The 12,258-nt window shown below is 43.1% G+C and overlaps 1 protein-coding gene across 1 annotated transcript in view; it reads right to left on the bottom strand.

The window, feature by feature from the left end:
- Positions 1 to 1,646: 1,646 nt before the first annotated feature.
- The window catches only part of LOC128379891 (BRCA1-associated protein-like), a 13,231-nt gene continuing 2,619 nt past the window's right edge, over positions 1,647 to 12,258 (bottom strand). Inside the window, exons 2-4 of the mRNA XM_053339530.1 lie at positions 8,057 to 8,196; positions 1,941 to 2,163; positions 1,647 to 1,662 (exon numbers count right to left, since the gene is read on the bottom strand). Of these exons, the coding sequence (XP_053195505.1) occupies positions 1,647 to 1,662; positions 1,941 to 2,163; positions 8,057 to 8,196 (379 nt within the window). The remainder of the gene's footprint in view (positions 1,663 to 1,940; positions 2,164 to 8,056; positions 8,197 to 12,258) is intronic.

The following is a 12,258-nucleotide window of genomic DNA, read 5'->3' as shown; positions in this document are numbered from 1 at the left end:
CTTTTGATGCTTTTGAACAAATTTAAAGTGTAATTTACAGACTTCTTGCTGCTCTTGAACAAATTAAAGTGTAATTTACAGACTTCTGGACATTTTTGGACACATTTAAACACTTTCTAAACCTTTATCAGTCTAGTTTTAATGACCCAGAAATGTCAAGATTGATCATTTAGTTGAATTTTCTCTTTTTTCTGTCAAAATTTGTAGATACATGGAAGTGTTTCTGCAACATTTGAGATATCGCAGTTCTCAGAATTGTTTCCCTATCATCTGTGACTCAGTACTGCTGCAGGGGTCAAAGGTCAACCTGACTCATAATGTGCCGTTCAGGTTCATGGGAAATTCATCGGCTATAAATACACATTAAAAAAAAAAATCCTCCTCACATTGATTTGCAAGTCAAATGTAGTTTATTTCCCTCCTGAGCAGTGATGTGTGAAGCTGCAGACGCCTCGCTGGCTGCAGCACGAGCTTCATTTAAACTACACGCCCCACCCATCCACCCATCCACCCATCCACTCCTCCACCCCCACTACTGGGTTCATTGGAAATCACTGACGTACAGAAGGTGATACAAACAAGATATGAGCTTCCTGTTTCTTTCCTCCTCCTCCCAAGAACAACTTCCTGTCAGCGTGCTTCCGGCTTTCCAACACCGACATGAAAGAAGCAGCCGCCGCTCCGTTTCATATCTCTGTGATCCTGAGTCAGCTTTCATTTTCACTGGTGGTTTTAGAGACTAGTGGAAAAATAATGATCCCAAAAAAAAACAACTTTGAAACATTTTACTGAAGAACAGAAAAAAATAATTCCAGTTTAAAAGGATTTTTTTTCTTTAAAAGGGGAAAAACATGAAAAAAACTTAATTATCTTTTTTACACAAAGCAAATATTTCTCTATTATTGTGTGTAAAAGAAAAAACAGCTTAAAAAAAGAGAAGGGGAAGAGAGAGAGCGAGAGAGGGGGAAAAAGAGAGAAGAAGGAGAGAAAGAAAGAGGGAAAAAGGCGAGAGAGACAGAAAGAGAAAGGGAGAAAGAGAGAGAAAAGGGAGAGAAAGAGAGAGAGAAAAAGGAGAGAAAGATAAAGAGGGGAAAAGGAGGGAGAGAGAAAGTGAAAAAGAAAGAGAAAAAGGAGAGAAAGAAAGAAAACAGAGAGAGAAAAAGAGAAAGCGAGAGAAAGTGGAAAAGAGAAAGAGAAAAAGCAGAACGAGAGAGGGGAAAAGGAGAGAGACGGAAAGAAAGGGGGAGAGAGAAAAAGGAGAGAAAGATTTATCTACTAACAAAAAACAAAAAAAATAATCTTTTAAAAAAGAATAGAGAGAAAGAGAAAAAAAAGAGAGAGAGAGAGAGAGAGAGAGAGAGAGAGAAAAAGAGGGATTTATCTACTAATTCTTGTGCGTAAAAGTGTGCGAAAAAAATCTTTTAATTAAAAAAGAAAAGAAAAAGATAAGTTGACATTAAACTGAGCACGATAGAAGAATTAAAGGAGGCCAAAAAAAAAAAAAATTACCATAATTTTGATCAAATAAATAAGTTTTATGACCGAAATAGAAGTTTTTTCTCTTTCTTTTCTTTCTTTTCTTCTTCTTCTCTTTAATATATTAACATCACTCACAGATGTTTCATATATTCTGTCTCTCATCGTCTTCACGTCGTCTCTCTGCTGAAGACACGTTAAAGTTTAAAGGTGGGAAAGAAGTGTGCAAAGTAAAACATCGTCACTATTATTCAATCTTTTCTCTTCAAGAAGTCGAGCCGTCTACATTCAGTCTTCCTCTTCCTCTTCCTCCTCGTCTTCCTCTTCCTCCTCGTCTTCCTCTTCCTCCTTGTCTTCCTCTTCCTCTTCGATGATTCAGCTCAGGCCTCATTCATCATCAGCAGCACTTTTTTTTTTTTTTTTTTTTTTTTTTAACTTTCTACTACTTCCTCTTCCTGCCGCGTCCTCTCCTTCCTCTGGCGGAGGAGGAAGAGGAAGAGGAAGTCCCGGCTCCGGCTGGATCTGACGCTCCTCCGCCGCCGCTCGCTGCGATGTTGATCTGCCCCTCCTGGATCTCGCTGCGAGCTTCGGGAGGAAGATGTTCGATCTGCTGCTGAGTCTCCAGATAAAACATGACGTCTCTCAGCTGCTCCTGGAGCTCCGCTATCGTCTCGTCTTTACGCTCTCCTGGAGGAGGAAGAGGAGGAAGAGGAGGAGGAGGAGGAGGAGGAGAAGGAGGAGAAGAAGAAGAAAAAAACATGTTAACGTAAAGTAGAGTAAACTTTAACCTTCCTGTCGTCCTCCCGGGTCAAACTGACCCCGTTTGTTTTGACTGTTCCTTCTTTCCTCCCTTCCTTAATTCCTTCCGTCTTCTCTCTCTTTCTTTCCTCTCTCTTTCCCTCATCTCCCTTCTTTCCTCCATCCTTCCTTCCTCCATTCCCCTTTCTTCCTTCCTTCTTTCCTTCCTTTCCCCCTCCTTCCTTCTTTCCTCCGTCCTTCCTTCCTTCTTTCCTCCGTCCTTCCTTCCTTCTTTCCTTTCCTCCCTTCCTTCCTTCCTCATCCCCCTTTCTTCCTTCCTTTCCCCCTCCTTCCTTCCTTCCTTCTTTCCTTTCCTCCCTTCCTTCCTCCTTCTCTCCCTCCGTCCTTCCTTCCTCCATTCCTTCCTTCCTTCTTCCCTCTGTCCTTCCTTTCTCCATTCTACTTTCTTCCTTCCTACCTTCCTTCCTTTCCCCCTCCTCCCTTCCTTCCTTCTTCCTTCTTTCCTTACCTCCCTTCCTTCCCTCTAGGACAGGAGGGTTAATGTAATGTACTGAGAAATTATTCTATTTTAACAGGCGCAGCTTCTCCAGATATTACGGTAAAAGTGGAGCAGACACTCGGAAACACTCAGACCAATGAACAACAGCTGATCTGCTCACATGACGCTAATACAGTAGTGTGAGAAGGATGCATCACCCAGCTACTGATGGATCTACAGCTGCTGGAATAATAATAATGAGCCTCTGCTTTCACACAGCTGTTTGAACTTCCTGTCTCTAATAAACATTTAGATTTACATCCATTAGAAAAAGCTGCAGACACAAGAACGAAGGAACGAAGGAAAGAGAGAAAGAAAAGGTGTTAAACTGACAATATGAAGCATTCCTGTCGACTCAGCAGATTCACTGATAACACAAACACGCAACATGACGTAAGGAAGCTGCCACGTTACAGAGAAATTCTTTATAACACAAACATACAAGAAGAAGAGATCAATAAATCAGCAGCTGTAGAGTTTAGAGTCTTCTGAGCCGACGTGTGAAATATCTCAACTGCTTTAAGAAGGGTTACAGCTGACTTCAGATCAGATATAGAAAAGTTTCCTCCTTAAAGTGAACAAACATGGCTTCAGATTAAAAGAAAGAAGGAAGGAAGGAAGGAAGGGAGGGAGGAAGGAAGGAAGGAAGGAAGGAAGGAAGGAAGGAAGGAAGGAAGGAAGGAGAAGAAGACAGTCAGGAAAGATGGAAGGAAGGAAGGAAGGAAGGAGTGAAGTAAAGAAGCAAGGAAGAAAGGGAGGAAGGACAGATGAGAGAAGGAAGGAAGGAAGGGAGGAAGGACAGAGGAGAGAAGGAAGGAAGGAAGGAAGGAAGGAAGGAAGGAAGGAAGGAAGGAAGGAAGGAAGGAAAAGAAGACAGAGTTTAGAGTCTTCTGAGCCGACGTGTGAAATATCTCAACAGCTATTTAAGAAGGGTTACAGCTGACTTCAGATCAGATATAGAGATGAGTTTCCTCCTTAAAATGAACTCTAAAAAGATCCTCTGACTTCATGCTAAATGTTTAATATCATGTATTATATATATATATATATATATATATATATATATATATATATATATATATATATATATATATATATATAGTATATATTTATATATATATTATATATATATAGAGTTTGTATTATATGTATTATATTGTATTATTATATTGTATTATATGTATTATAGAGAGTTTGTATTATATGTCCAGTATTTAATTATAATAATGAAGGGAAAGTTATAAAAAAATACTATTATAAACCATTAAAATAATATATTAGTGTATAAATAAGAATGATGTGCTATAAAATGATTATATTATTAATTCTATCACAATATTATGACAAGCTTAAAGTAGAGTTGAATAAAGGGAGTTTCTGTTTCCCTCTCCTAAACCAACAAAGCCAGCTGAGCTTTAGAGGAAGATTTGTTTGAATGACTTTTAGTATCGACCTGAAACCAGCAGGAAAACACGCGTGAGTAGAATCCGCTGCATCCTCTGACTCACCTCACCAAACATCTCCATCTCACACCAGCGTTACCAAAACACCGCTCCACCAAACTCTGACTCAAGCCGCTCCAACAAAAACTGTTTCTCTATGTAAACACAGGCGAGGTCGGAAACATGCGGTCATTTTAAACTTACTCACATTCACCTCAACACGTGCGGAACATGGGAGCAAAAGCAACGGATTAAACTTCTGAATCAAAAGAAAAGAAAAAAGAAAAAAGAAAGAAAGAAAACAGCAGAAAGTCTGAGTGTGTTATAAACAGACAGCGGGGGACGTTTGTTTAAACAATCCTCATCATCATCACAGAGAGGAAAAATACAGGTAGGGTTAACCCTCCTGGTGTCCTTCAGTCAAGGAAGGAAGGAATAAGGAAGGGAAGGTGAGAGGAAGGAAGGGAGAGAGGAAGGAAAGGAGGGATGAAGGTGCAGGCAGGTTTAACCCTCCTGTTGTCCTTGAGTCAAGGAAGGAAGGGAGGAAGAAGGAAGGAAAGGAGAGAGGAAGGAAGGAAGGGAGAGAGGAAGGAAGGAAGGAAGGGGGGAAGAAGGAAGGAAAGGAAGGAGGAAGGGAGGAAGGCAGCGGGGGATGTTTGTTTAAACAATCCTCATCATCACACACAAAGGAAAAATACAAGTAGGGTTAACCCTCATGCTGTCCTTCAGTCAAGGAAGGAAGGGAGGAAGAAGGAAGGAAAGGAAGGAAGGAAGGAAGGAAGAAGGAAGGAAAGGAAGGAAAGGAGAGTGGAAGAAAGGAAGGAAGGAAGGAAGGGAGGGAGGCAGCGGGGGACGTTTGTTTAAACAATCCTCATCATCATCACAGAGAGGAAAAATACAGGTAGGGTTAACCCTCCTGGTGTCCTTCAGTCAAGGAAGGAAGGGAGAGAGGAAGGAAGGAAAGCAAGGAGGGAAGGAGGGATGAAGGAAGGAAGGAAGGAAGGAAGGAAGGAAGGAAGGAAAGGAGGGATGAAGGTGCAGGTAGGTTTAACCCTCCTGTTGTCCTTGAGTCAAGGAAGGAAGGAAGGGAGGAAGAAGGAAGGAAAGGAGGGAGGAAACAAGAAGAAGGAAGGAAGAAGAAAGGAAGGATGAGAGGGAAGAAGGAAGGGAGGAGGAAAGGATGGAACAGAGGTAGAAGGAAGGAAGGGAGGAAGGGAGGAAGGAAGGAAAGGAGGGAGGGAGGAAGGAAGGAAGGAGAGAGAGAGGAAGGAACGACAGAAGGAAGAAAGGGGGATGGAGGAAGGAAGGAAGGGAGGAAAGGAAATAAGGAAGGGAGGGAGGAAAGACGGAGGAAAGAAGGAAGTAAAGAAGGAAGGGAGGAAAGAAAGAAGGAGAGAGGAAGGACAGATGGAAGGAAGGAAGGAAGGAAAGAAGGAACAGTCAAAACAGATGGGTCAATTTGACCCGGGAGGACGACAGGAGGGTTAATATTAAACTCTTTCCTGGATGGATGTGAGGAGTAACTATAGAAACACGACTCCAGATGAATCATAACGTTACTAAAGACAAAATAAACTCTCTGCAGCGCTCTGTGACGGCTTCTTATTTATCTTTCACTTGTTGCGTTACTGAATTTGGCTGCAGGTCAAAAAACGTTTTAAACTGACTCTAAAAGTTTTCTCTCTCTCGTCTGTCATCTGTCGTCTGTCGTCTGTCGTCTGTCGTCTGTTGTCTGTCCGCACCCTAAAGATACAATCTCACTAATCAGGGAGTGGGTTTTTTAAAAAGGTCAATACCTATAAAAAGACACTGTTATCTCCACCCTCCACCTTCTTTAGTGTGTTTATATATCTATTTATATCAGTGTGATACTTTCTAAGGAAATTAAAGAGTTAAAAGTTCATAGTTAAAAGAAAACTGATTTTATAAGTTACTCAGAAAGATCTCAACCACACATTTATGGACAGTTGCTCTTCTACCAACACTAAAAAAAAAGACGGGACGCTAATCAGAAGGATAGGAAGGAAGGAGTGAAGTAAAGAAGCAAGGAAGAAAGGGAGGAAGGACAGATGAAAGGAAAGAAGGAAGGAAGGAAGGAAAGATGGAAGGAAGAGGGGAAGGAAAAGGTAAAGGAAGTATGTAAGTAAGTAAGTAAGGAAAGACAGAAGGAAGGAAGGAAGGAAAGACAGAAGGAAGGAAGGAAGGAAGGAAGGAAAGATGGAAGGAAGGAGTGAAGTAAAGAAGCAAGGAAGAAAGGGAGGAAGGACAGATGAAAGGAAAGAAGGAAGGAAGGAAGGAAAGATGGAAGGAAGAGGGGAAGGAAAAGGTAAAGGAAGTATGTAAGTAAGTAAGTAAGGAAAGATAGAAGGAAGGAAGGAAGGAAAGACAGAAGGAAGGAAGGAAGGAAGGAAGGAAAGATGGAAGGAAGGAGTGAAGTAAAGAAGCAAGGAAGAAAGGGAGGAAGGACAGATGAAAGGAAAGAAGGAAGGAAGGAAGGAAAGATGGAAGGAAGAGGGGAAGGAAAAGGTAAAGGAAGTATGTAAGTAAGTAAGTAAGGAAAGATAGAAGGAAGGAAGGAAGGAAAGACAGAAGGAAGGAAGGAAGGAAGGAAGGAAAGATGGAAGGAAGGAGTGAAGTAAAGAAGCAAGGAAGAAAGGGAGGAAGGACAGATGAAAGGAAAGAAGGAAGGAAGGAAGGAAAGATGGAAGGAAGAGGGGAAGGAAAAGGTAAAGGAAGTATGTAAGTAAGTAAGTAAGTAAGTAAGGAAAGATAGAAGGAAGGAAGGAAGGAAAGACAGAAGGAAGGAAGGAAGGAAGGAAGGAAGGAAGGAAAGATGGAAGGAAGGAGTGAAGTAAAGAAGCAAGGAAGAAAGGGAGGAAGGACAGATGAAAGGATAGAAGGAAGGAAGGATTTAAGCAAGGAATGAAAGATGGAAGGAAGAAGGGAAGAAAAAAAGGAAAGGCAGAAAGTAAGGAACTAAGTAAGGAATAAAAGGAAGGAAGGAAGGAAGGCAGGAAAGATAGAAGGAAGGAGGGAAGAAAAAGGGAAAGAGGTAGAAAAAAAGGAAAGGAAGAAAGTAAGTAAGTAAAGAAGGAAGGAAGGAAGGAAGGAAAGGAACAAAGGAATGAAAGGAAGACAGGCGGGAAAGATGGAAGGAAGAAAGGAAGTAAAGAAGCAATGAAGGAAGGGAGGAAGGACAGATGAAAGGAAAGAAGAAAGTAAGGAAGGAAGAAAGAAAGGAAGGAAGGGAGGAAGGAAGGAAGGAAGGGAGGAAGGAAGGAAAAGAAGGAAGGAAGGAAGGAAGGAAGGAAGGAAGATGGAAAAGAAGACATGCAAGAAAGATGGAAGGAAGGAGGGTAGAAAAAAGAAAAGGAAGGAAGGAAGGAAGGAAGGAAAAGAAGACAGGAGGGAGAGAGGAAGTAAAGGAGGGATGGAGGAAGGAAGGAAGAAGGAAGGGAGGAAAGAAGAAGGAAGGAGAGGAAGGAGGAAGGACAGGAGGGAGGAAGAGAGGAAAGAAGGAAGGAAGGAAAAGAAGACAGACAGGAAAGATGGAAGGAAGGAGGGAAGTAAAAAAAGCAAGGAAGAAAGGAAAGATGGAAGGAAGGAAGGAAGGAAGGAAGGAAAAGAAGACAGGCAGGAAGGAAGGAAGGAAGGAAAGGAACGATGGAATAAAAGGAAGGAAGGAGAAGAAGACAGGCAGGAAAGATGGAAGGAAGGAAGGGAGGAAGGAAAAGAAGACGGAAGGAAGGAAGGAAGGAAGGAAGGAAAAGAAGACGGAAGGAAGGAAGGAAGGAAGGAAGGAAGGAAGGAAGGGAGGAAGGAAGGACGGACGGACGCTCACCCGTCTCTTTTCCTTTGCGTTCCTCGTCCGCCAGCTGAGACTGAAGCTGCACCTGATTGGCTCTCAGACAGCGGTTCATTTCCTGTTCCTCCTTCAGCTCCTGACTCAGCTTCACCACCCGACTGCTCAGCTGGGTGTACCTGGAGACGCAACACACACACACACACACACACACGCAGAAATACACACACACATACGTACAGATACATACACACACACACACACACACACACACACACACGCAGAAATTTACACACACAGAAATAACCACACACACACACACATAAAGAAATGCACACACACACACACACACACACACACACACACACACACACACACACATAGAGAGAAACACACACACACACGCAGAAATACACACACACACACACACACACAGAAATACACACACACAGAAATATACACACACAGAAATACACACACACACACACACACGCACATGCAGAAATACACACAGAAATACACACACACAAAGAAATACACACACACACACAAACACATAGAGAAACACACACACACACACACACACACACACGTACAGAAATATACACACACAGACACACACACACAAAAATATACACACACACAGAGAAATACACACACACACACACAGAAATACACACACACACAGAAATACACACACACAGAAATACACACAGAAATACACACACACACACACAGACAATAAAACACCGTCAGACTCTTTGATGCCAGATCTTAAATCTTAAAAGACAGGAACCATCTCATGACTGACTCTTAATAAATCACGTTCCACATCAAACTTCTCTTGTTCCGACTCGTCAAACTTTCTGCTGATCATAAAGTTTACAAGCTGCTCGTTCAAGAGTTCAAACGTTACGCTGCGGTCTGTAATTAACTTTAATATCTCAGAGCTTCCTGTAAGCCAGGAGCGTCAGAGGTGTCTAATTCATCTTCAGTCAACGGCCACATACAGAGCAGTCTGATCTCATGTGGGCCGGATCATTAAAAAGATGGATGGAAGGAAGGAAGGAAGGAAGGAAGGAAAGAGAAGAGGGAAAAAAGAAAGAAAGAAAGGGAGGAAGGACAGAAGGAAGGGAGGAAGGGAGGAAGGGAGGAAGGGAGGGAGGGAGGAAGGAAGGAAGGAAGGAAGGAAGGAAGGAATGGAGGGAAGGAAGGGAAGGAAGGGAAGATGGAAGGAAGGAAGGAAGGAAAGAGAAGAGAAGAGGGAAAAAAGAAAGAAAGAAAGGGAGGAAGGACAGAAGGAAGGAAGGAAGGGAGGAAGGGAGGAAGGGAAGGAAAGATGGAAGGAAGGAAGGAAGGAAGGAAGGAAAAAAGAAAGAGAGGGAAGGGGAAGGGCAGATGGAAGGAAGAAAGGGAGGGAGGAAGGGAGGGAGGAAGGGAGGAAGGAAGGCCAGATGGAAGTAAGGAAGAAAGGGAGGGAGGAAGGAAGGAAGGAAGGAAGGAAGGAAGGCAGGCTTCCTCTTTTTGTCCTTACTCCTTTCCTTAGTGCCTTCCTTCCTCCTTTCCTCCCTCCCTACTACTTTCCTTTCTTCCTCTCTCCTTACTTCTCTACTCTTTTCCTCCTTCCTCCGTTCCTTCCTTCCTTCGTTCCTCCTTTCCTCCGTCCCTTCCTTCCTTCGTTCCTCCTTTCCTCCCTACTCCTTTCCTTCCTTCCTTCCTTCATCCCTTCCTTCTCTACTCTTTTCCTCCTTCTTTTTTTTCCTCCTTCCTCTTGTCCTTCCTTGACTTGAGGACAACTTCAGGACAGTCTCCCCTAAAGAGTTCAAAGATGTGCTTATTGCCAAGAGACGTACCACTAAATACTGACTTTTGTCTGAAGAAGCTATTTTATTCTGAAATTCATGTTTTTTTTTCTGATTTGTGTACATATTTCCTGTTTTGTATTTTAATAAAAGTGGCCGAAAAATAAATATGAATGGTCTTTAAAACTTTGCTAAAATAAAGCTAGACCTTTGCACACTACTGTATATTATATTATATTACATTATGTTATATTATATTATATTATATTATATTATATAGTACTGTAATAAAACAGATGTCTGCAGAAAATGTCTATTTTTTATATACTACGAGTCACATTTAGGAGAAGTCCAGCTAAAAGAAATGTGAATATAGGGAGGAAGAAAGGGGAAATGTAGGGGGGAGGAAAGAAGGAAGAGAGAAAGGAGGGAAGGAAAGAAGAAAGGAGGAAGACGGAAGGTAGGAGGGAGGGAGGAAGGAAAGGAAGGAAGGAAGTAAGGAAGGAAGGAAAGGAGGGAGGAAGGAAAGGAGGGAGGAAGGAAAGGAGGGAGGAAGAAGGAATGAGGGAGGAAGGAAAGGAGGGAGGAAGGAAAGGAAGGAAGGAGGGAGGGAGGGATGGAGGGAAGGAGAAAGGAAAAGAGGAAGGGAGGAGGGAGGGAGGAGGGAAGGAAGTAAGGAAGGAAGGAAAGGAGGGAGGAAGGAAAGAAGAAAGGAAGGGAGGAAAGAAGAAGGAAGAAGGAGGGAGGGAGGGAGAAAGGGGGAATGAAGGGTTTCATTTAGGAAAAGTCCAGCTAAAATAAATGTGTATATAGTGTTTTTACAACTCTTAAATTTTAAAAAGGGGCAAATTTAACCCTTAACAGAATGTAAAGAGTTAATGAATGAATGATAAATAAGGAAAATGGAAAGGAAATCCAAATTAATCAGATAAAATAGACGTCAAACAAAGCCGTACACTGTTTTTCACAATAACCCTCCTGTTGTCCTCAAGTAAAGGGAGGCAGGGAGGAAGGGAGGAAGGAAAGGAGGGAGGGAGGAAGAAGGAAGGAAAGAAAGAAGGAAGGGAGGAAGAAGGAAGGAAAGGAGGAAGGAAGGGAGGAAGAAGGAAGGAAAGGAGGAAGGAAGGGAGGAAGAAGGAAGGAAAGGAGGGAGGGAGGAGGAAAGGAGGGAGGGAGGAAGGAAGGAAAGGAGGGAGGAAGGAAGGAAAGGAGGGAGGGAAGGAAGGAAAGGAGGGAGGAAGGAAGAAGAGAAGGAAGGAAGGGAGGAAAGGAAAGAAGGAAGGGAGGGAGGAAGGAAGGAAAGGAGGAAGGAAAGGAGGAAGGGAAGGAAGAAAGGAGGGAGGGAGGAAGGAAAGGAGAAGGAAGGAGGAAGAAGGGATGAAAGGAGGAAGGGAGGAAGGAAGGAAAGGAGGGAGGAAGGAAGAAGAGAAGGAAGGAAGGGGGAGGAAAGGAAAGAAGGAAGGGAGGGAGGAAGGAAGGAAAGGAAGAAGGGAGGGGGAAAGGAAAGGAGGAAGAAGGAAGGAAAGGAGGGAGGGAAGGAGGAAAGGAGGGAGGGAGGAAGGAAGGAAAGGAGGGAGGAAGGAAGGAAAGGAGGGAGGAAGGAAGGAAAGGAGGGAGGAAGGAAGAAGAGAAGGAAGGAAGGGAGGAAAGGAAAGAAGGAAGGGAGGGAGGAAGGAAGGAAAGGAGGAAGGAAAGGAGGAAGGGAAGGAAGAAAGGAGGGAGGGAGGAAGGAAAGGAAGAAGGAAGGAGGAAGAAGGGATGAAAGGAGGAAGGGAGGAAGGAAGGAAAGGAGGGAGGAAGGAAGAAGAGAAGGAAGGAAGGGAGGAAAGGAAAGAAGGAAGGGAGGGAGGAAGGAAGGAAAGGAAGAAGGGAGGGGGAAAGGAAAGGAGGAAGAAGGAAGGAAAGGAGGGAGGGAGGAGGGAGGGAGGAAAGAAGGAAGGATAAACAGAAAGAAAGAGGGAGGGAGGAACAGAAAAAACAGATATCAATTTGACCCGAGAGAACGACAGGAGGGTTAACTTCTATCAGATATCTTCCTGGTTTTATGAATGAATGAGTTTATCATACAGGAAGTTCATTTAGAGTCAGATTTCCTTTACTGGGAAAACCTCCTGCTGTAGCTTTTCCTGGGAAAATTACCCAACGTTATGCTGGTGTGTGTGTGTGTGTATGTGTGTGTGTGTGTGTGTGTGTGTGTATTTCTGTATGTATGTGTGTGTGTGTGTGTGTTGTTAAATTTCTGGAGGATATGCTACACATGCTCAAACAAAGACTCCTTCGATGTCTTTTCTCTCCTACTTAGAGAATAATCCTCAAGTCAAGGAAGGAAGGGAGGGAAGGAAGGAGGGAAGGAAGGAGGGAGGGAAGGAGAGAGGGAGGAGGGAAGGAGGAAAGAAGGGAGGAAGAAGGAAGGAGGGAGAGAGGAAGGAAAGAAGAAAG

Source organism: Scomber japonicus, chromosome 19, assembly GCF_027409825.1.
Source record: "Scomber japonicus isolate fScoJap1 chromosome 19, fScoJap1.pri, whole genome shotgun sequence".
Classification (NCBI taxonomy): domain Eukaryota; kingdom Metazoa; phylum Chordata; class Actinopteri; order Scombriformes; family Scombridae; genus Scomber; species Scomber japonicus.
This window is presented reverse-complemented; position numbering and strand designations above follow the sequence as displayed.